This window comes from Hemiscyllium ocellatum, chromosome 31, assembly GCF_020745735.1.
Source record: "Hemiscyllium ocellatum isolate sHemOce1 chromosome 31, sHemOce1.pat.X.cur, whole genome shotgun sequence".
Lineage (NCBI taxonomy): Eukaryota > Metazoa > Chordata > Chondrichthyes > Orectolobiformes > Hemiscylliidae > Hemiscyllium > Hemiscyllium ocellatum.
Genome location: NC_083431.1, coordinates 16,298,683 through 16,323,911, shown reverse-complemented (window position 1 = coordinate 16,323,911; position 25,229 = coordinate 16,298,683). Strand labels below are relative to the sequence as shown.

The window sequence follows — 25,229 nt, the reverse complement described above, 5'->3', positions numbered from 1 at the left end:
TGGAATGAATCTGTGGTTGAATTGCAGCCTCAGGAACTCCTGCGGCCTTCAGCAGCATTTAAAAGTATGGGTGTGAAGGTATGTTCCAAACCTTGTCAGAAACAGCTTCTGGTTCCAGTGAACATCTCAACCGGGCCCTTTTTTTAAAAAAAAATTAGCAGTGTTTTTTGATTTTGTATGGTACCTCTGTCCCGGTTACATTGCAGAATGGCTCCTACTGAAAGAACACAGGCTCCCATTTCCTGTAATACTCCCTGTGCCTGACTCTTCCCAAGTCTGTACTGTTTCCCTGTGTGGTAGATAACTGAAGTTCCATCAACAAGTGGACAACCAAAATGCCTTGGTGCTGTGATGCCTTCGAGCTGCTGCCTGGTGACGTAAGCCAGACGTACAGGGAAAGACTTGCAACAGGGCCTCAGCCTGTGAGGAGTTATAGATCTGCTCGGTGTGGTTGACTGTAGTGGCCGGAGCTAGCTAGAGGCCACACCGTCTATCGGGCAGTCTTGGTGTGTACAGGTAGTTCTGGTATAACTCGCGTTTCGTCAGCACAAGTTGGCTATGACGCGATTGACTAATTGTGGATGCTGTTTGGATAAAGCAAACTTTCTACTGAACAGTTAGAGCAATTTTCTGTGGTGATCCTCAACAGTGCAATTTTCTACAGTGGTTTTCCATAGGGCGAGGTTGCAGAGAAACACAACTGTTGTGTTGTAGCCCAACAACCTGAATAGCTCCTCTATTATAGAATGAAGGGCATCCCTATAAAGAAGGCATTCAATTGCTTTGAAAACATGACAAAACAAGTTGCCTCTCTTATTCTACTCACTATAATCAATACTTTCAATTTAAAAGATAGATCAGGTTATGGTAACATTGTATCCTAGAAACGTGTTTCCTCACACTGACCATCTACATACAACCGGCACGGTGGTTCAGTGGTTAGCACTGCTGCCTCACAGCACTAGGGTCCTGTGTTCAATTCCCGCCTGTCTGTGTGGAGTTTGCACTGTCTGCATGGGTTTCCTCCAGGTGCTCCGATTTCCTTCCAAAATTCAAAAGATGTGCAGGTCAGGTGAATTGGCTATGCTAAATTGCCCATAGTGTTAGGTGCGTTAGTCAGGGGTAAATGTAGGGTAGGATAATGGATTTGGGTGGGTTTATCTTTGGAGGGGCGGTGTGGACTTGTTGGGCCAAAGGGCCAGTTTCCACACTGTACAGAATCTAATCTAATCTAAGTCACTTTTCTTCAAATATTTCATTGTGATGCTTGAGTAATGTTACTGCAGCTAAAATATCCTCAGTGCCAGCATCGATCACCAATCATCATTCAATTTTGTCTTAAATCCTTTTAATATTGACTGAGAAATAACGGTGAGTGCCAGTTTGGTTCTTACATCTGAAGAAATGGATCATGAGATCAAGCTACACCCCAGGGACAAGAAGAGAAATAGTTCAGCAGGTCTGGCGGAGTGAAAATTTCAGATCCAGTGACACTTCTTCAGAATCCCAGAGTCTTTAGCAGTGCTATCCAAACATTTTCTTGCCATTATCCCACGTCGAGGCTTGAATATTGAATTACTCAATGAATTAGCTTTGTTCAAATGCACCCAAATCAGTACAATGAAAAGTTTACAGTCACCACATTACAGTGCCATACAAGGGTACCCAGATACAGGTACTTAAGATCAAATTCTAGGAAACAAAAGCAAAATTAGCAACTTAAAGAAATAAATCATCCAGCATTATAGGTCATTGGGATAAATTAGGAAAATAAAGTAAAAAGTTCATAATATCGACTGAGAAATAACAGTGAGTGCCAATTTGGTTTGTACATCTGAAGAAATGGATCATGAGATCAAGCTACCAGTCCATGCTGGTATCTAGCCTGAACTGAGAGTTATGACCCTTCAGTAAGAACTGTGAGAGTGAGGGCCTGTTAGAGTGGGAGTATGACTGTTGTAACTTTATTGGAGCTCCATGGTGAATATTGTTGATTGAATCTTAGTCTCAAAGTTTTAGCTCACGATCCACTAGCTTTAACATGTGGTGTAACCTTCCTGTGTAACACAGAGGGAGTGCTGCATTGTTGGAGCTTCTCTACCAAGGCTAGCATTTACTGCTCATCCCTAATTGCCCTTGAACTGAGTGACTCGCTTGGACAACTTCGGAGGGCAGGAATGAATCAAACCTATCACTATGAATCCTTACAGAACACGTTTATCTGGTCAATTCCGCTTCCCTTCTGAAGAAGGGTTACTGAGCCTGATTCATTAAACTCCACTTTCTCTCTACAGGTGTTGCTAGACCTGCTGCGATCCCCCAGCAAGTTTTGTTTTTGAATCTATTTTGGTTGTTGTTTTTTGAGAGCTGGAAATTGGCCCCCACACTTTGCCAGAGGTTCCAGTTTATAATTTGGAGGATACGACTGGTCCTATAAAAATGTCATTTATTTCTTTAATAAGATGTCTACCCATCTGACCAACATGTTCAACAAGTTCCTCAAACTGCCAGACCCATTGTTGTAATGTGACACATATCCAAAATATGTCTAGAATGTTCCACACCTTTCTCTTATTTGCTCCTCTCCACTTTCCAACCTACATGGCATTAATGTCAAAGCCTTCAGCAACACCACAACATTCATGGAAAGGACTGTTTTCTGTTCTAGGTGTGGTTTGTTCTATCATTTTGATTTGGCTTTGACACTGATAAATATCTGGTATTGATTATTAGGAAATTTGGAAATGTTCTGATAGTGTGTGTTTGATTGTTGGCATATACCTTTTCAAAATGTCTGAAAAGATGTAGAATCTTCAGCATTTCAGAAGATGCAATTTTTGTCATTGATTGCTCCAGATATAGTGAGATTCCTCAACTTTGGCTCCCTCACACATTCTGGATTATGAGAGGGGAGGGGTTTGAGATGTGATATGTCAACTGTAGCAGGTTCAGTAAAAGCAGACTGAGTCTGAGTCGGAGACAGGCCCTTCAGCACAACTTGTCCATGCCAACCAGGTTTCCGAAACTGAAGTAGTCCCATATCCTTCTCAATCTTCTCTATCTATGTATCTGTCCAAATGTCTTTTAAATGTTGTAATTGTACTGACCACTTCCTCTGGCAGCCTCGTTCTATATATGCACAACCATCTGTGTAAAAAAAAAAAGTTGCCCCTTAGATCCCTTTTAAATCTTTCCCTTTCACGATAAACCTGTGCTCTTAGTTTTGAACTCCCCTACCTGGGGGAGAAACCTTTCTTATTCACCTTACCTCTGTCCCTCATGATTTTATTAACCTCTATAAGATCACCCCTCAGCATTTGACACATCAGAGAAATAAGTCACAGCCTCTGCTTTTAACTGAACTTTCCAGTCTCTGTAACGTTCTTGTTTGCACCCTTTCCTTTTCCCGTAGCAGGATGACAAGAATTGTGTGCTGTACTCCAAATGTCTTGTACAGCTGTAACATGATTCCCCAATTGTTGTACTCAGTTCTGTGACTCAGTGCAGGCAAGTGTGCCAAATACCTCCTTCACCCTGTCTATCCATGACACCGCTTTCAAGAAACTGCACCCTAGCAGAGTCTCTTCGACAATACTCCCAGGGTCCAACCATGAATTGTGTAAACACTGCCATGGTTTGTCTTACAAAAACACAACACCTTGCATTTATCTGAATTAGACTCCATCTGCTGTTGCTCAGTCCATTGGCCCAGTTGATCAAGATCCTGTTGTACTCTTAGATAACCTTCTTCATTGTCCACTCTACTACCAAGTTTGGTGTCGTTGCAAACTTACTTGACCATTCTTCCTGTATTCTCATTCAAGTCGTTTATTTAAATGACAAATAGTTATTCAAATGACAGTGCATCCAGATGTATGTCTGGGATCTCATCCATCTCCTGTGGTTCCACACATGGATGTCCTCATTGATCTTTAAGGGGCCCTATCCTCTCCTTAGTTCACTTTTCCCCTTAATAAACTTGTAGAATCTCTTTGGATTCTCCTATACCTTATCTATAAGACCATAAGACATAGGAGGAGAAATTAAGCCATTCAGTCCATCTAATCTGCTCCACTATTCAATAATGGCTGATAAGTTTCCCAACCCCATTCTCCCACTTTCTCCCCATAACCCTTGATCCCACTGATACTCAAGAACCTATTTATCTCAGTCTTAAATATATTCAATGACCTGGCCTTCACAGCCTTCTGTGGCAATGAATTCCATAGATTCACCACTCTCTGGCTGAAGACGTTTCTCATTACCCCTGTTCTAAAAGGACTTCCCTTTACTCTAAAGCTGTGCCCTCGAGTCCGAGTCTCTCCTCCCAATGGAAGCATCTTCCCAACATCTACTCTGTCCAGGCCATTCAGTATTCTGTATGTTTCAATTACATCCCCCCTCATCCTTCTAAACTCCATTGACTATAAACCCAGAGTCATCAAACATTCCTCATATGTTAAGCTTTTCATTTCTGGGACCATTCGCGTCAACCTCCTCTGAACACGCTCCAGGGCCAGTACCTCCTTCCTCAGATATGGGGCCCAAAACTGCGCACAATACTCCAAATGTGGTCTAACCAGAGTGTTATAAAGCCTCAGAAGTACATCCCTGCTTTTATATTCAAGTACACTCAAAATAAATGTCATCATTGCATTTACCTTCCTAACTACTGACTCAACCTGCAAGTTTAACCTGAGAGAATCCTGGACTGGAACTCCCAAGTCTCTTTGTACTTCAGACTTCTGAATTTTCTCCCCGTTTAGATAATAGTCCATGCCTCTACTCTTCCTCTGCCAAAGCTATCTCATGTCCCCTTTTTGCACTCCTAATTTCCATCTTAAGTGTACTCCTCCACCCCTTATACACCTCAAGGGACTCTCTTGATCCCAGCTGTCTATACTTGACACATGCCTCCTTGGTATTTTTGACCAGGGCCTCAATATCTCAAGCCATTTAGTGTTCCCTACACTTACCAGCCTTGCCCTTCACACTAACAGGAACATGCTGGCCCTGAACTCTCAGTATTTCACTTTTGAAAGCCTCCCACTTGCCAACTGTCCCTTTACCTGTGAGCAGCCTTCCTCCAATCAACCTTTGAAAGTTTCTGTCTAATACTATCAGAATTGGTCTTGTCCCAAGTTAGAACTTTAACTTGTGGACCAGACCCATCTGCAACTATTTTGAAACTAAATAGAACATGGTCACTGGTCCCATAGTGCTCCTCCAATAGCACCTCAGTCACTTGCTGTGCCTCATTTTCCAAGGTGACTTGAGGCATAAACTTCGATCTGAAATTCTGCTGGCTGTGCTCAATTTTACCCTTCAACCTGTGCTTTTAGATCTACACTAAACTCGTTCCTGTCAAGCAACATTTCACTTTTAAATATTTCATCCTTGTTTACCGATCCTCCATTGCTTCAGTTGCTCTCAGTACAGTTCTGAGATTACAGTGATATTCTCATTCTGGCCACTTGCGCATACCCACTTCTAATTTCACCAGTGTGAATGGGCGTCAACTGACCATACGTCACCTCAGGAATTCCTTTGCAAAATCTCTCTTTCTCCTTCTCCTTCTTCAAGACTTACTTTGACCACGTTTCTGGCTATTTGCCTCCCTATACATCCTCACGTGAGTCTGTGTCGAATTTTGGTTTGCTTCTGTGAACGGGATATTTGTCTGTAATAGGGCTGCAATGTAAATCAAAGGTGTTGAAAGCTCTTAAGCATTGGGACTCTAATTGCATCTCGCTTTTATATTACTGGACATTGTTTGCTGTGATCAATCAAGAACTCCATTATCGATGCATCAGACTACTGGACTAGAAAGATACAGGGGAAGCTCGATGAACATTGGTTGCTTTTCTGCTAGCAGCTCCCATATTCCCCGGATCCCATCACTTGGTCTGGTTGCAATAAGTAGACTTGGAATCACTGAAGTCGATGAACAGCATGCATAGATGTGTAAGACTCCTCCAAGACTCGAAAGCACCGTGGGATTTACAGGAAAGAGCTGGTCCCTGCGTGTTAATGTTGTGGCTTCGGTGCTTCCCTTGCTTGTCTTGTAACCAGGTGATGCCCGCCCCACACATCTCACAGGTGATCGCAGGTCATAGCAACTCCACATAAAGGAGCTCCACCACCATCTCTTCAGATCATCAGAGGATAGGGAAGAAATCTGACTGTATCTCCATCTCCAACATGCCAGCCTGAGGACCAGGTTCCTTCAAGACTTGTTGGAGAAGGAAGTGCGTAGCTAGAAGTGAGGGCCCAATTGTTCAGGCCTTCTTATCTGCCCTGATCAAAATGCGTTTTGGTTTCTCTTTCCGGGGTAAGTTTGGTTCACAGTTAATTATGTGCGGCTGATAAGCTTTCTCTGACAAAATAACAGCATAAGATTTCCTTTGTTTGTACGATTTTAATCATTCTTGTTCATTGGTTAATACTTGTGATGGAAAAGGTGAAAGGAGCTGTTTTCCCTTTGTCTGGCATGTAAAACTAGACTTGTATCTGACTCGTGTGTATCGTTGAAATGGGATCCTCCAAGTTTCAAAACACTTGACTGCCCTGAAGGAACTCACCCATGATTCCATCTACAGTGCATCCATTTCATCCCCCTCCCCAGCTACAGTCCTCACAGTAACCCATACCACTTGTATCTCCCTCATATGTGACCTTTATTGTCAAAAAGAGTAAAGATGACGTCCGAGTTCCAAGCCATCTTGACCATATATTTTGCCACTTGTTTATCATTGTGGAGGGATTATCCTGGAATTTCATGAATTGTGGGAGCATTGTCAGCAAATGGACTGCAGCAGGTCAGGGAGAAGGTTTGCCAAGACCACCACCTTGGGCGTATCCAGGAATGGACATCTGTTCCCAACTCCTGAATGATAATTCTGTGTCCTGCAGCTTCAACAGTTAAGGGTTAATCTTACTGAGCTGAAAACCTCTATTTGCAGATGTTCCAGAAGGTGGATGATGGGGATTGCAGAAAGGTTAATCACTCTTCATCTGCCTGTAGACATAAGTAACATTTTAATGTAACTAACCATTAACACCGGCTTTAACTCCAAGTGCCAGCTGAACATATTAATCCTGTTCCTGGGTTTCCGTTGCGAAGATCCCTGATCTGTTGTAAAAGTTGTGACTTATTGTAGTCATGTGGATTCCTAATCAAACCCTGCTTAGTGCCTATTGTTACAAGCGTTGAAATTTATGCAGTGTTTTTGTCTTAAGCCTTTTATTGGTTAGTGCATTGAGTACAGGAATCGGGAGGCCATGTTGTGACTGTACAGGACATTGGTTAGACCATTTTTGAAATACTACATTCCATTTTGGTTTCCCTGCTATGGGAAAGATGTATAACTTGAAAGGGTGCAGAGAAGACTTACGAGGAAGTTGATGAGATTGGAGGGTTTGAGCTATAGGGAGAGGCTGAATAGGCTGGGGCTGTTTTCCTTGTAGAAGTTTATAAAATCATGAGGGGTATGGATAGGGTGACTGGACTAGACAAGGTATTTTTCCCAGAGATTGGGAGTGCAAAACCAGAGGTCAAGGTGAGAAGGGAGAGATTTAAAAGGGACCGAAGGGGCAACTCTTTAATTCAGAGCTTGTGTGCATGGAATGAGCTGCCAGAGGAATTGGGGGAGGCTGGAACAATTACATCTGGATGGGTATATGAATAGGGAGGGTTTAGAGGATATAGGCCAAATGTTGGCAAATGGGATTAGATTAATTTAGGATAGTTAGTCAGCGTGGATGAGTTGGACCAAAAGGTCTGTTTCTGTGCTGTACAGTTCTGTGACTCTATGTAAAATTGAAGGGAGTCCAAATTCCTCCCTGGAGCTCTGCTTATGTATCAGTGTCCTTGCCCGTTCATTTCCAGGAGAACGTCCTGTCTTTGTACGACAGTGTCATTTGCACGGAGGGGCTAGGCCTGCTGAGAAGCTCTCTGAGCATTCCCTCTCTGTGTCAGCAGTTAACCAGCGCGATAGTAAATCGTACAGATTCACTTTGCACTTCATGGTGTGGAGATTGGAAAGTGTTGAGTGAGATTAAGAGGGCTGCCTTTTATGGTTGAATGCCCTGCCACCATTTTACTGCCTAGGATTACAGGCAAGCTGAAAGAAAAGAACACTTGGTTTTATATAAAACCTTTCATGACCTCTGTCTGCCTCAATTCGGTAACTTTAAAGTGTAGTGTCTGTTGTAAAGTTTGAAACATGACGCCCAATTAGCTCTCAGCAAATTCCCACAAACAGGCCATGTGATCATGACCAGGTGATCTCTCTTTTGTGATGTTGATTGGTGGATAAATGTTGGAGGGGAGATCAAAGAGAACTTCCTTGAAATGGTGTCATAAGATCATTTTTATCCCCGTGAGTAGGTAAGTTGGGGCCTCCGTTTAAGAGCTGATCTGAAAGATGGCACCTCTGACATTGCAGCACTCCCTTAGTGTTGCATTAGAGTGACCAGCTTCTATATTTAAAGTCTGAAATGAGATTTGAACCTGGAGCCTTCTGAGAATGCAATGACACCTTAAGTTTAACCAGTGCCTCTGAAAGTGAACTCCAACAGCAAGCAGCCGCTCAAGAAGAAAATGAAATGGTGGTTCGGTGATTAGCACTGCTGTCTCACAGCGCCAGGGATCAGGATTCGATTCCAGCCTCAGATGACTGTGTGGAGTTTGCACACTCTCCCCGTGTCTGTGTGGGTTTCCTTCGGATGCTCCGGTTTCCTCCCACAATCCAAAGATGTTCAGGTTAGGTGAATTGCTCGTACTAAACTGCCCATAGTGTTCAGGGATGTGTAGGTCTGGGATAAATGTAGAGTAATGGGGATTGGGTCTGGGTGGCTTACTCTTCAGAGGGTCGGTGTGGACTTGTTGGGCCAAATGGCCTGTTTCCACACTGTAGTGATTCTATGATTCTATGTAACCAATTATGAGGTTCTCCCCTTTATTCAGCCCTGAGACTGCCACACATTCCTTCTTTGTAATATGGAAATTTCTACTGAGCAAACAGAATAAAGCACCTGTCTTGGATTAGCAAAAATGACAACAGAAATATCAGCACCCCTCTCCCTCATGATGTTTATAGTAAGAATTTTGGAAGAGCTTCATTCGCATAATCTCCATTTGTGAGACAGCAATACTTTTGAAGCTATCTCAAGGGGCGTCTTGAAAAGACTGAGTTTCTGTCAGTGTCAGTGTCTCGGGCCAGCGAGTGTAAATTCTAGTTCTGTAACTGTGCCATCATCTGATGGGAGACACAGGAACTCATAGCACTTTGTTTTGGCACATCCAGACCCCAGGGATGACAGTTCTCTGTTGAACTCTTCTTCCTCCCTTCCTTCTGTTCTGTTTTACGTGATTTGGGATCAACTCCCCTCTCTCAAATCACTTTAAGAAATCGGGAAATTATTCACTGAACTAAGGAAGGCCCAGGCTGGATTTGGGGCCTAACTCTTCCACGCAGTCTCAATGTCCTCTGTGAATTACTTCAAAATAAATATTTAAAAAAGGAATGCATTGAGGCTACAGAGGAAGTTATTCTTTTTGAGTAAAACATTCTATTATGGATCAAACCAAACCCCTTCAATAGATTCAGAAGATTGTCTAGACCCTAACTTTTCTCAGTGTAAAGTGTTGCATTTCAGATGCAATTTGATTGGTCAATCCATCAGATTTGAAGCAAAACACACTTTATTCCTACACTGTAAATAAAATACAGCAAAAGAATGAAGAAACTGGAATAATTAAATCTCTAGGAAAGTTTAACTGAACGATACTTTATTTTACTACTAAACAGTAACTGCTCCAATGCAGTAACATCCCACAGACACATCCCTTGACAAAGGCAAATTCAGTAAAATAGATTGTCTCTCAGACAATTCTGTAGTTCAGGAGGAAAAACGTCTCAACAGAATTCTGAGGAAGAGTAGCCGAGAGAGGTGTACTGCAATTTCCAAACCCAGCTTCAAGACCCCAGAGACTGCTACTGAAAACTAAACCTGAAAATCCCAGTTCTGCAAGAGCTTGACCCACTCATTAGGCTGTTTCTGTTGCTCCAACCTTAGAAACCCAAGGCCCTCACAAACTGTTAACTTTATGCTTTTTGAAGCAGACCGATCACCAACTCTGATCTCAACCTTGCTTCGTGAAGAACCCAGAACAAAATATGCCTCTTAAAGCCATAGTGTCATCACAGGAATCCTCACAATACATAGAAGCAGGCTGAGTCAAACAGTTAACTGTGTGGCTGTTGGTTGGTGGAAGGTGATAAAATTGTGGAGGAGTCTCAGAAAGGACTTTTGCAAAAAGGAGCAACAGATAAAACTAAAATTGGGAAAAGCAGAACTATCACGAATCCATAATAATTTGAGCTCCGGCTGTTTCAGGAATGAAGTTACAGTTCAAAGAAAACGTTATATTTCTTTGGCATCATTTAGAAAATCAGGACGACTGAAAGTGTTTAGGCCTGATGTATACTTTTGAAGTGATGTGCAGGAGCTGGTGTTGGACTGGGGTGGACAAAGTTAAAAATCACACAGCACCAGGTTATAGTCCGACAGATTTATTTGGAAGCGCTGCTCCTTTGTCAGGTATCTGATGAAGGAGCTGTGCTCCGAAAGCTAGTGCTTCCAAATCAACCTCTTGGACTATAACCTGGTGTTGTGCAATTTTGAAATGCAATTGCTGTTGTACAGTCAGAAACATAGCAGCCAAATTGCAAACAGCACCTTAGTAAGCTCACCAACACTCCCCAAAACACCTCACATACTGTGAATTATTTTGAAATGCAGCTACGGTTGTTGCATCACCGGCTAAGGTCTCTCAAAATACAAAATCAGTTGCCCCTGAATCTAGTTTTTGGAGGTGTTTAAGAGGAATGGTTATTGGCCAGAATACCAAGTGAACTTGCTCTTTATTAGAATGGACTCTGATCAGCCTCTCAGCTGATGCCCCCAGGATGACAGCATTCCTTCTGTTACTGTACTGAATCTTCAGTCTAGATTGTAGACTCAAGCAGGGACTGAATCCTTAATTGAGCAGTGAGAGGGGCACCAACTGTGCCAAGCGCACACTTGTTAGGAACTGCAAAGCACATGCTGAAGTGGAAAGGTTGTGTTCTGGCTGCAGATTAACCAAGACCATTCATTATTTCAGACTCCACTCCACTTTTGGGTACTTCTGTTCATCTGTCTATCATATATCCCTTCAGGCTGAGACCGCTCCACTCCTGATTGTATTAGAGCCGTAGTCCAAACATGGACAGAAGAGCTGAACTGCACAGGTGAGGTGAGAGTGACTCTCCTCAACATTAAGGCAACAGTTGACCTGAGTGTGGTTTCAAGCTGCCCACGCAAACTGGGAGTCAGTGGGAATTGGCGGGAAAACACGTCCAACTGGCTAGTGTCATACCCAGCACACAAGATGATGGTTGTGACTGTGGGAGGCCAGCCATCTCAGTCCCAGAATATCACTGTGGGAGTTTCTCAGGGTAGTACCCAAGATCAAACATCATCAGCGGCTTCCTTCCTTTGTGAGATCAAAAGTGGGGATGTTTGCTGATTGCACAGTTTTCAGCACCATTCACAACTCCTCAGATACTTAAATAATCTGTGTCTGTTTGCAGCAAGACCTGGACAATATCCAGGTTTAGGCTGAAATGTGGCAAGTGACATTTGGGCCACACAAGAGGCAGGCAATGAGCAACTCCAATAAGAAAAGCTAACCATTGTCCTGCAATATTCAATTCTATTATGATTCCTGAATCCTCCAGTATGAATATCTTTGGGATTACTACTGACCAGAAACTGAGCTGGATGAGCCGTGTGGTGATAAGTGTGGGTCAGAAGCTCAGAATTCTCTGGTGAGTAATACGACCTGTCTCCCTGGTGCCTGTCCACATCTACAAGGTGTAAGACAGGGGTATGAGGGAATACTCTTTACTTACATTCACCAGCTTCAGCAACACTGGTGAAACTTGACACCATTGAGCACGCTGAAAATGTGTTGCTGGAAAAGTGCAGCAGGTCAGGCAGCATCCAAGGAGCAGGAGAATCTTGCGGTTGCAGGGGAAGGTGCCGGGAGTGGAGGTTGGGTTGGTGGGGGGTGTGGATCTGACAAGGGAGTCACGGAGGGAGTGGTTGGCAAGAAATGCAAAACTTGCGTCCACACCTCTCCCCTTACTTCCCTCCAAGGCCCCAAGGGATCCTTCCATATCCACCACAAATTCACCTGCACCTCCATACACACCATTTACTGCATCCGCTGCACCCGATGTGGCCTCCTCTATATTGGAGAGACAGGCCACCTATATTTGCAGAACGTTTCAGAGAACATCTCTGGGACGCCTGGACCAACCGCCCTGTGGCTCAACACTTCAACTCCCCCTCCCACTCCACCAAGGACATGCAGGTCCTTGGACTCCTCCATCGCCAGGCCATAGCAACACGACAGCTCGAGGAAGAGCACCTCATCTTCCGCCTAGGAACCCTCCAACCACAAGGGATGAACTCAGATTTCTCCAGTTTCCTCATTTCCCCTCTCTTTCCCCCCCCAACCTTGTCTCAGTCCCAACCCTCGAACTCAGCACCACCTTCCTAACCTACAATCATCTTCCTGACCTCTCCGCCCCCACCCCCACTCCAGCCTATCACCCTCATCTTAACCTCCTTCCAGCTATCGCATTTCCAACGCCCCTTTCCCAAGTCCGTCCTCCCTACCTTTTATCTTAGCCTGCTTGGCACACACTCCTCATTCCTGAAGAAGGGCTCATGCCCGAAACATTGATTCTCCTGCTCCTTGGATGCTACCTGACCTGCTGCGTTTTTCCAGCAACACATTTTCAGCTCTGATCTCCAGCATCTGCAGTCCTCACTTTCACCCTTGAGCAGATAAAGCCTGCTTGGTTTGGCACCTATTCACCCTTTTAACGTTCACTCCCCTCGCCACTAATGCGAGGTGGCAGCAGTGTGTACTGTTTACAGGATGCACTGCAGTAACTCACCAAACCTGCTTCAGCCTGGCACTGTTCGAAACCACAACCTCTACCGTCCAGAAGTTTAATGGCACGTGGGAACAGCCCCATCTGCAGGTTCCCCTCCAAGTTTCAGACCGTCTGCTGGAATGATTGCGTCATGCCTCCCCTATTGCAGGGCCGAAGTCCTGGAGCTCCATTACCAACAGTTGTGTTGGTGGATCAACATCTCAAGGGCCGCAGTGGGTCAAGCTCACTACCACCAAGGCAATTGGAGATGGGCAATAAATGCTGGCCTGCCTAGTAATACCCACCTCACAAGAATGATTTTTTAAAGGGGCACGGTGGCACAGTGGTTAGCACTGCTGCCTCACAGCGCCAGAGACCCGGGTTCAATTCCTGCCTCCAGCGACTGACTGTATGGAGTTTGCACATTCTCCCCGTGTCTGCGTGGGTTTCCTCCGGGTGCTCCGGTTTCCTCCCACTGTCCGAAGATGTGCGGGTCAGGTGAATTGGCCAGGATAAATTGCCCGCAGTGTTAGACAAGGGGTAAATGTAGGGGTATGGGTGGGTTGCGCTTTGGCGGGTCGGTGTGGACTTGTTGGGCCGAAGGGCCTGTTTCCACACTGTAATGTAATCTAATCTAATCTAAAAAAGCACTTAAGCTGGTCATGGCTGCAGGTTGAGCTGACTCTAGTATCTTTTACAAAAATGTTTATTAACGGAACCAAGGTATGTGGAAGAGTAGAGTTGGAGACCTTTACTGCAGACTGTGTGAACTGGGGATCATCTGTATGTGCTGCAGACTGCATGGGAACTACTGGAGGGAAGGACACGTTCGACTGAACAAGCTTTCAGTATTTCAGGAGTGACATTAACAATCGCTGCCTCCAGAGTGTGCTGGCTGATGGACTTCGAGCAATCCTCTTCTTTTGAAAGACTGATGCAAATGATTGCTATAATTCTTGTTACGTGTAATTGTAGGATAGTTTCTTCAATTGTCAAAACATGTCAAATTTCCCAGACTCATTCGGAATTTCAAAACAACATTCTTTGTTCCTGGGTGTGACTGTTACTGCAAAGACCGGCATTTACTGTCCATTGTGCATTGGCATCAGAAGATGGGTTTGATAAAACCAGCTTGTTAGGCCATTTCAGACAGCTGTGGGCCTGGAGTTCAGGTGGTAAATTTACCTGCCTGACATGCATTAAAGATACTGTTGGATATTTGACAACAAGCTTCTTGTTTGTTGGTCACTTTTGTCAAAAGCCATACCAGGTTCTACTTCTGCAATGTTCTTTTCAACTCCGTTCAAACGCTCTCATTGCCATAGTGAGATTTGTCCTGGTTTCCTGAACTACTTGTCAAGCCCATTGGATTGCCAGAGAACCACTCCAGTACCACACCTCCCATTCGGCCTGGTTGGTTAATTGGAATGTGGATCGACCCCAGAACCTGGGCCTGAATGACTGGTTACCCCTTGAACATCAAACAGACTGTGACACTGACGGTCTTTTTGGGGAAATCCATTGATGGCAGGTCGATAGATTGCAATGTGTGTACACACATTAACTGTCAACCTGAAATATCAACCTAATGAATGCTCCATTTTAAAGTCAATGGACTGCTCTGATTGCAGGAAAATACCTGAGGAAATGTTTATGTTCACCTCTGGATTATAAACTATTCACATGAAAATATATATTTACGTCGATGTTTATATAACAATTGGGACTGTTTTCAAAGCCATTCATTTTGTTAACTGAATTGACATCTTTTGGCAAAATGAGGCCCTCTGTAAATGCAAGAGTCAATTTGGAGGACAGTGGTGTACACATGAAGGGAGTTCTCTGGAAGCACTCAACATTGATTCCAGATTACATCAAGTCTCCTGGCATCAGGTCAGACATTGGCAGACCAACCTTCTACTGGTTCCCACCTACCACTACACCTCAGCTAATGAACCAGTCCTCTTCCACCTTCTAAACCCACCACCAAGACCATCCAGAAGGAGGAGGTAAGCAAATAAATAGAAACACTGCCATCTGCAAGTTTCCTTCCAAGCCATCCTGCCTTGGAAGTACACGGCCATTCCTTCATTGTTATTGGATCCTGTAACTCCCTCACTATCAGCATTGTGGACACCAAATGGATTGCAGCAGTTCAAGAAGGCAGCTCACCATCACCACCTCCAGGGCAGCGCAGGATGAACAATAAAGGCTGGCCCAGCCACTGCAGACCAAATCTCAAGAATGAATTGAAAAACAAGTTAACTAATCAAATAATCAGCACCTTTTGTTCCATGCAGTATACCTTGTTGCTCCCTTTAAAATCTGGCATTTATGCATTGCCCTGATCAGAGCAAGATGTAAAATGCCAATGACATGTCTATTTTTCAGCAATGCTCAGGGTTAAAAGTGTTTACAACAGATTTAGGATTGATACCAGGAAGCGTTCTAATGCAAAGAGTGAGCACCGTGTGGGACTCGGTAAAATTTTAAATTGTTGGAAGGACACAGTGGGCTAATCAGAAACTGTAAGGAGAAAGATCAGGTTAACAAGTTGGCATGAATCAGTTCTGGCAAATGTTATAATCCATGTTTCTTTAACAGAGCTTAAATTAGAGTGGTGCTGGAAAAGCACAGCAGGTCAGGCAGCATCCGAGGAGCAGGAAAATTGACGTGATGACGGGCTTTTGCCCGAAAGATCGATTTTTCCTGCTCCTTGGATGCTGCCTGACCTGCTGTGCTTTTCCAGCACCACTCTAACTTAGACACTGATTTCCAGCATCTGCAGTACTCACTTTTGCCCTCTTTACCAGAGCTGTTGACTGACCTATGGTATGTTATCAGTATTTTGCTGTTCTTATTTCACATTCTCAGCATTCATAGTTTCATTAAAAAGGTGGCACTGCTGGAATGAAATGTCCATGATTGAGGTGGGGACCAAACTTTGAAAACCCTTAAGATGAGTGTATAAATTGTAGCTTTTAAACCTATACAGTTAAGAGGCCCAGATAAGTACGTCCCAATTATTTTCTTGTTTCTGATTTGAAGTTAATGAGCCTGGGGCTTTGGAAAGGAATGTTTAATATGCAAATGTCTCAGTAGTAATAAATGTTATGACCAAATTACCAAGGATTTCAAGCAGACATTAATTTGAAAAAGAAGTGTGCACAGAATTGGAGGTAACCTGGGGAGGTGTTGGTAATTTTTGAGACAGTCCTGCAATAAAGCGAATAATCTCTCCTCAGCAGGATTTAACAGGTGTCTTTCCCAGGTATCTATTGGGGTTCTGGTGTTTCAACATGAAAACGTAACATTACAGGTATGTTTACCTGTAATGTTACTCCGTAGTAAAGAACTCTCGCAGCAATTGTTCAGAGCCTTGATGAGGCCACATCAAGAATATTTTTATGCAGTTTTGATCTTACCTAAGAAATGATATATTTGCAGTAAAGAGAGAGCTACAAAGGTTCACCAGCCTGATCCCTGGGATGGTGGGATGGTCCTATGAGGTGGGATTGAACAGACTGGGTCTTTATTCTCTGGAGTTTAGAAGAATGAGAGGTTATCACATTGAAACATGCACAATTCTTACAGGGCTCCAAGAAGGATAGTTCCCTGGCTGCAGGGAGAGAGGGTTCTAAAACCAAGGAACACATAACAGAGCAAGAGTGAGAACATTAAGGACTGAGATAAGGAGGAATAGTTTTATTCGGAGGATGGGGAATCTTTGGAATTCTCGATCCCAAAGAGCTGAGTATAGTCCTGTCAGAGATTAGTAGATCTCTAGATGTTAAAGCTATCAGGATACTGGAGCGCCAGAGGCTGAGTGGGTGACCTTTAGAGAGGTTTATAAAGTCATGAGGGACATGGATAGGTTGGGTAGCCACAGACTTTTCCCAGGGTAGGGGAGCCCAAACTTAGAGAGCATAACTGTCAGGTGAGAGGGGAATGATATAAAGGGGACGTGAGGGGCAACTTGTTCACGCAGAGGGTGGACCATGTATGGAGTGAGCTGCCAGAGGGAATAGTAGAGGCTGATACAAATACAACATTTAAAAGGCATCTGGATGGGTAGATGAATAGGAGGGGTTTCAAGGCATATGAGCCAAACGCTGGCAAATGGGACTAGATTAATTTCAGATATTTGGTTAGCATGGACAAATTGGTCCAAAGGGTCTGTTTCTGTTGTGTTCAACTGTAACTCTGTACAAGGATAATGTGGGAAAGAGGTGTTGAAGTCAAAGATCAGTCATGATCTACTTGAATGTCAAGCAGGCTGAATGACCTGCTGCTGTTCCCAGTTTCCATGTTCTTATATCATTTACTGATCAATCTGCAGATATTTCTTGTTAGAAGATAATAATACCTTCTATTTATACAACAACTTTAACATAGTAACTTGAACATGCCTTGACATCACAAAGTTTAGATCAAACTACGTAAGGAGATCTTGGGGCAAATAATCAAAAGGTTAGTCAAAGAGGTTGGTTCTGATGAACATTGTAAAGGAGGAAAGAGTGATTTGGTGGGAACCCCAAATTTTAGGGTCAAAGCAACTACAGGCATAGCCACCAATGGTGAAGTGATCAAAATTAGGAAAAATTAAGAGGCCAGAATGGAAGGTGTGCAGGTATCTCAAAAGGTTGTAGGACAGGAGAAGATTCAAGAGATGAAATGGGATGAGGTCATGGAAGGATTTGAAAACAACAATGAGAATTTAAAAATTCATGCTATATGACTGGAATCCAGCTGAGGTCCTAGCAAGTACAGTAGTGGAGGATGACCAAGACTTGATGAAAGTTAACGCACAGGTTCTAGAGTTTAAGATGATTTAATATTTACAGATCGTAGAATGTGGGAGGAACAACCTTGACCAGTCACGGCACGAGGAAACCACTGCTGTGTGGTTTTAGTAGTTTTTGTGATGATGCAAATAAGTGGTCAGAAGTCCATTTCAGGAACAACTATGATAGCAAGGTTGAGAATAGCCTTGTTACTAACAAACTCTGATAGGAGCAGTTGGTAGGCAACAGAGTTTGTGATGGTGACCAAAAACAATAGCCTCTGTTTTCCCAATATTTAATTGGAGTAAAACAATTACATATCCCACACTGAATACTGGAGAAGCAGACAAATAATTTCAGGTCAGAGTTGAGAGGTGTTATTGGTAAGATACAAAAGGGTTTCTTCAGCATGTGCGTGATGAGTGATGTGTTTTTGGTTTATGTTGTTGAAGGGCAGCGAGAATTAGCAGGAACCATGAATCAATCCAGGGGAAGGTGCCTGTGGTAATAGAGCAAGAGCAGGAAAGAAAGTCATTGCAGTTCATTCTTTGGCTATGACTGCATAAACAAGAACTGGACCAAGTCCCAGCCACCTGGACAATAATGGAGAGGCATTGAAAGATTCATCATGTGGTCATTCATATCAAACACTGCAGACTAACCGGGGAGGGAGGTTCACCTTTTTCACAGTCTCACAAGCTGCAATTTGTGACTTGGATAAGAACCACTTCAGTACCATTGGCAGTGGGGGGCAAAGCTAATGGAAGTGAACCAAACATGAAATTCTGAGAGAGGTGAGCATAGATTTGAGAACTGACGGATTATTCAACAATGCTAGAGAAGACATGGGTTGACAATTTGCCAGAGTTCAGGTTGTCTTTCTGAGGGTGACTACAGAAGTGGTCAGCACCTGAGGCACGTTTTGAACAAGAACTGTCGTGAGAACAAAAGGTGGGTCACCTGGATGCAGTAAGCTTGGAGAAATGGGAGAGGATGCAGAGAATCTGAGGGAATGTTTGCTCTGATGGATGGGTGTAATCTGTAGAGGCAGCTGATCAGTTGTTCTCAATCTTGGAGCTAAAAAGATTTTACAATCGCCTTGTGTTTGTTAAGGATAGGAATGCAAGATCTAGGAGAAGGTGGTTTGCAATAGAGAGAAGAAGTTTGGAGGGTATCTTTGCATTCCAGATGATTCTGGAATAGAGACCATTTTTTTAGCTGATGAGAGCAGGATATAATGGTGCTTTATGTGGTCCAATCTGATCTGGTGGTGAATGGCCAAATCAATTGTCTGTCATATCTCTGCAAGCTTATGTCCCTTCGACTTTTAAGGTAATGAGTGATGAGGGCCAGAACAGAAGCCATGTCTGAGAGAGAGTAATCATTTTAGTGGACACCAGAATATCAAATGTGGATGTGATTGAAGAGATTAGTGGAGGTTGCAGAAGTATTGTGACAAATGGAAGGTTAAGACTAGGTAGTTGCATTTTTGAGAGTGAAATGGGAATTTATTTTCCCCTAAGGTGGTCATGGTTCTGTGTAGGAATAGGAAGTGCAAAGGCATGTAGTGATTAGATAAATCTACAGCATAAGGAGTTTAATATGGGAGTGTGTGAGGTATTCTGAGAATGGTGTATCAGTACATTTTCAAAATAGCAAGAGATTGGTCTTCCAGCAGTTTGCAATGTGATTTGGAAGACTATATATTCAAAACACTAAAACCCAGGGCCCAGGGACAGAAGGTCATCAAAAAGGTCTTTGGCTTTTGTTTTGAAGAGCCTGGAACGAATGGCAAAAGAACAATGCTTCAGGAGTAAAGCATTGATCACACGGCAGTTTGAGTATTGGGGTCAGTTTTCGATACCACAAATGGAGAGGGGAGATTGCCCAAGGGTGGGAATAGGGTACCTACTCACCAAAATGATATTGGGGTTTTGAAAGGCTTCAATTATGAAGGCACAAATTTGCATTGTATTTTAAAAAGATGAGGGATGATCTGTTAGTGATGTTTCAAACTTGGCTTGTTAAGTAAGGGTTTTATTTCTGGAGATGCTCCTTTCGCAGAGATACTTGCAGACTTTAGCTGAAGGCTGTTCGAAACTAGGCACTTTTTGTTTTAATGTAGACAGAGAATTATGCAGTCGGGTAAAATTTTGCATAAGCTTAACTTGCATTTTCTCCTTTTTCCCTCATCCAGATTTTGGAGAGAACGCTAGAACCGGACAGTTCTGATGAAGAGCCTCCCCCTGTGTACTCTCCTCCTGCCTATGACACGCATGTTTTTGACCAGGGCTATCCGCAGCTCCCCCCACTGCCACCTCGACGGTAAGCAGCATAATTGTCGTCAACAGTCACACACTCTGCCTTGGCTTAGGATGTGGGTGACACTTTCCGCCATTTTTACAGTTCCAAGCTGGCAATGTCCATTTACACTATCTTTCAGTCAACACCAGAGTGGCACCAAGGCCACCTCCTGGATTTTGAGTGACATTACACCATTTGCCAATACCCACAATGTTCTTAAATTGCCTTGGATTCAGCAATCCTTCAATGTCAGATCCTTCTTTACTGAACTAGATAAACAGAGAGGTCACTTCTCCTTCAGTTTGAATCATAAATAGCAATAGTTATGGTAGCTGGTGGCCAATACCACTGAAGTATCTGGTCATCATTTTGAAATCCGTTTTATTATTTTTCTTGTGGGGAAGACACCGTTTGGATGTGATAGGAATTGCCATGATGTTGCAAAGCCTGGCAGCATTGCTGGGTCAAAATCCTGAAACACCCTTCCCGATAGCACTGTGGATGGTGTGACATCCCAATGACTGCAGCAGTTTAATGATCCAGTGTACCACCACCTTCCCTCGGAACAGTCAGGGATGGGCAATAAATACTGGCCTTGTCAGTGATGTCCACATCCCAGTGTCATTGATATCTAGTCCTCTGCTTTGCATCTTCAAGTTCCTCAGCTTGAACTGAAAGGAAGCTTAGTGGCTTAGAACAACTCCAAGTTGCAGCAATTTTGCTGTTTAACTATAAAAAAAATTGTTATCTAAAAATAAAGGCAAGAGTGTAAGACTTTAAATTGGAGTTGTAATTGGTTTATACTCCACAATGAACCTTGCATACCTATTTCAGTTAATCTGCATTTCCCTTTTATTCCTTTCTCCATCATGTGCTTATCCAGCATTGGTTTAATTGGGTCAGTGCTGTTCATTTCAACTAAGTTGCCTGCTCCTATGTGCAAATTCTTTCCAAACACAAGCTGCAATCAGAGGGCAGTCTCTGTTTGAACAGAAGTGTGTTGTAAAGCAAAATTCATAACTATAAATATATTATAGCTCTTACTTACGCAGTCACTTTCTATAAAAAAACTTACTTTTTTTTCATGTTGTCATTGCACTTTTGTTTCACTGTTTCACTTTAAGCCCTTATGTCCCAGTGTACAATGGAAAGATCCTGTGTAAATGTGTCATGCTGTAATTATATTGTTGTGCCAGTGGTAGCGTTTAGTTCTTGATTTTGTATCTCCCAGTTCTTCAGCTTATACTGAAGAGAATTTTGTAAGCTCCAACCAACTCTTTACCAAATTACAACAGACCTTGCTATTTAACTGCATTGCCACAAAAATGAAGTACTACATAAAGACAAGGGCAAGAATGTATTACTTTAAATTAGGGACTGAATTTCATCAAGTGTTGCACTGCCATTCACCCCTACAAATTTGCTTCATCTGAAGACCACTCTTGTTCTGGAGTCCCTTTGTGCAACATTTCCTGTTGACAGCTTCACTTCCTGGTGATAGGATTTTTAAATCAGGATTGCATAATCAGCATCAATGAAAACCTGTCACATAACCAGAGCCTGATGCTAGTGTAGCTGCAGCTGATGGAAGGTGGTGCAGTGTCACTGGTGCACTGAAAGACAAAGGGATGAGAAGAGACTTGGATAGAGCATAAACGCTAGCATGGATTAGTTGGCCTGAATGGCCTGTTTCTAAGCTTGACAAAGAACAATACAGCACAGGAACAGGCCCTTCGGTCCATCACATTTGTGCCGACCATGATGCTATTCTAAACTCTATCTGCCTACATACGGTCCAACTACCTCTATCTCTGACTGTTCGTGTGTCTATTTAACTGTTTCTTAAACATTGCTGTGGTACCTGCTTCTGCCACCACCCCAGGCATTGTGCAAAAACAGATCTCCTTTTAAATTTGCCCACTCTTACCTTAATCCTATGCCCTCTAGTATTTGACATTTCCATCCTGAGAAAAAGACTCCTACTATCCATTCATCCCTCTCATAATTTTATAAACATCTATCAAGTCGCTACATAGTCTCCGATGCCCTAGTGAAAATAATCCAAGTTTGTCCAGCCTCTCCTTATAGTTAATACACTCCAATCCCGGCAACATCCTGGTAAACATCTTTTGCACCCTCTCCAAATCCTTCCTGTAGTGTGGTAACTAGAACTGCACACAATTCTCCAAGTGTGGTCTAACTAAAGTTTTATACAGCTGCAACTGACTTGCTAACTTTCATACTCAATGCCCTATCCGATGAAAGTAAGGATGCAGTATCCCATTTTATCTGTTTGTGTTGTCACTTGCTGGGAGCTTTGGACTTTTAACCCAAGATCCCCGAGTAAATCAATGTTCCTGATGATCCTGCCATTTACTGTATACTTTGTCTTTGCATTTGACCTCCCAAAATGCATCACCTCACACGCGTCTGGATTAAATTCCATCTTCTACTCCTCTGTCCAGAACATTCCAACTGATCCATATCCTGCTGAATCTTTTGACAATCTTCCTTATTATCCAACAACACCGCTAAGTTTTGTGTTGTCTGCAGACTTACTAATCAGACCACCTACATTTTCATATATGTGCTACAAACAACAGAGGTCCCAGAACTGATCCTTGCAGAACAGCACTGGTCACAGACCCCCAGTCAGAAAAACACCCCTCCACAACTACCCTCCATCTTCTTTGACCAGACCAATATTGTATCCAACTTACCAACTCAGATGAATCTCAAGTGATTTAATCTTCTGGAACAACCTACCATAAGGGACCTTGTCGAATGCTTTAGTAAAGCCCATGGAGACATCATCAGCTGGTCTACCCTGATCAATCACCTTTGTCAGTTTGTCAAAGAAAACTCGATTTTACTTTATGAGCCAAGACCCTCCCCTGCTCAAAGCTATGCTGACTATCCCCAATAAGTCCATTCCTTTCCAAATGCGAGGAAATTCTGTCCCTAAGAATCTTCTCCTTACCACTGATGTACGCCCATTTTGACATTTTGTAACCCTTTGCTATATCACATGGATGTGTACACAAAGCAGCATGTCAAAGCTGGAGTTACATTCCTGGTTATTCCATTGTGACCCCAGGGTTGACGCACAAAGCTCTGGTGGGAACCACTCGAAAGCGCGCTATCGGAATTGGAATCCGCCATTACTCGGTAACCTGCCTGACGATTTTCTGCGAATTTTACCTCAACAGCTTGATGTGGTGCAGGTGAGCATGATTCTGTAACTGTCACAAAGAAGCCTGTTTTATAGATAATGGTTCTGAAAGGGTTAATGCTGAAGGCTGCATTAAACTCCACCCAAGAACAGAGCCACCATCTGGGTCTCAGTCTTTGTAGAAATGTCTATCAATTAGTGATTTTGCTTCAGTTGGTTGGTTCTTGAGCACCGTAGGCCATTCCCAAGTTCTGTATTTCTTTCCCCTTCTACAATGCAGTCGTCCTTAACACCTAAATTCTTTAAATAGTCTTTTGGTCACTTGTTTTCCTTATTCATTCATGGGATGAGGGCATTGCTGGCCGTACCAGCATCTATTCCCCATTCTTAATTACCCAGAGGGCAGGTAAGAGTCCACCATATTGCTGCAGGTCTGAACTTGCAATGTGGCCAGGTAAGGATGGCAATTTTCTTCCCTAAAGGACATTAGTGAACTAAATGGGTTCTTCCAACAATTGATTTATGGTCAGCGTTAGATTCTTAATTCCAGATTTTTATTACATTCAAACTCCAGCATCTGCTGTGGCAGGATTTGAGCTGGGTCCCCAGAACATGACCTGGGTCTCTGGGTTAACAGTCCAGCGATAATGCCACTTACCCCAACGCCTCCCCCAAGCCTGTCCTAATATCTCACGTGATGAGTGTCAAATCTTATTTGGTAGTGTTCCTGAGAGAGACCTTGTGATATTTCATTGTTCTAAAGAGACTAGTTGGAATGCAGGGGAAAGAAGTGTTTGGGAAGGCAAATGGGACATTGTTGTTTATTGCAAGGGAACTGGAATATACAAGTTGGAATGTTTTGCTGCAGTTAAATAAAGCATTGGCAGTGCTACAGTCTGGCGTATTATGTGCAGTTTTAGATTCATTATTTAGCAAAGGATGTAAGTATGTTAGAATTGGTTCGGAGAAGGTTCACTCAACTGATACCTGGAGGGGGATTGTCTAATGAAGAAGGTTGGGTGGGCTGAGCCATTATCCAATGGAATTTAGAAGAATGAGAGGTGATCTCTTTTGAGATATAAGATCCTGAGAGGAGTTAAGTGAGTGGATGCCGAAAGGATGGTTTCCCCCTTGTGGGAGACACTAAAACTAAAACAGAAGATAGAGTCTAAAATTCAGGGCTGTCCAATTGAAGACAGAGATAGGGAGAAATCTTTTTCTGTCAGAAGGTCACGACTTTGTAATTTTCTTCAATGTAGGGCAGTGGAGATGGGGTCATTAGATGTTTTTCAGGCTGAGGAAGTTAGATTCTTGACTAACAAAGAGTGTAACTTCTCTTTCTGGCTGAATGGGCCTCTGAGATCCATGCGCAACATCAGCCTCTAGAACCAGAAGTTAATGCCCTGATCGGTGTGTGTCAACGCTGATCAACTCACTCGAAACCTTGAAGCTGCTGCCCACGCACATAGCCAAAGACCTTAAGGGGAACGTTTCTAGCGAGAGGCTAGGTAGTGGTTATTGGAATTAAATGGAAATGGGAATTTGAGGCGACAGTCACACTAACCATGATTTTGTTGACTCCAGAACAAGGTCGAGGGAGCCCAAATGGCCTACTTATTCTGGCTGCTGTTTTTTTATATTCTCATGATAAATGCCTGTTGCTGTTGAGTGAGATTTGGTGGGTAGCAGAACTTTGGCATGAGCTGAACTTTATGGAGAATGAAAGTTCATTCAGGAAAGCATTGGACTAATTAAAAGCTTAGTGGAGCTGTGATGGTGGTATAATAGATAGAGACAGATAAAAAGGAACAGCAAAGAGCAAGGTGAAACCCTGGCCACTCATTAACAAGCAAGTTCTTAGTCCTGTTGAGAAATGTTGGATAACCCTCTCAACAGGGGGACAGTTTGCACACCTCAAGACATTGGCCCTTCTGTTTTGATTATTTTCGCTCCTGGCATAAATCAGTGGGCAAA

At 43.2% G+C, this 25,229-nt stretch overlaps 1 protein-coding gene across 3 annotated transcripts in view; it reads left to right on the top strand.

The window, feature by feature from the left end:
• Positions 1-25,229, top strand: part of cuedc1b (CUE domain containing 1b) — a 155,575-nt gene that overhangs the window by 105,157 nt on the left and 25,189 nt on the right. For all 3 annotated transcript variants that reach the window (XM_060847719.1, XM_060847720.1, XM_060847721.1), the window contains exons 3-4: positions 19,977-20,104; positions 23,181-23,307. In XM_060847719.1, coding sequence (XP_060703702.1) covers positions 19,977-20,104; positions 23,181-23,307 — 255 coding nt within the window. The remainder of the gene's footprint in view (positions 1-19,976; positions 20,105-23,180; positions 23,308-25,229) is intronic.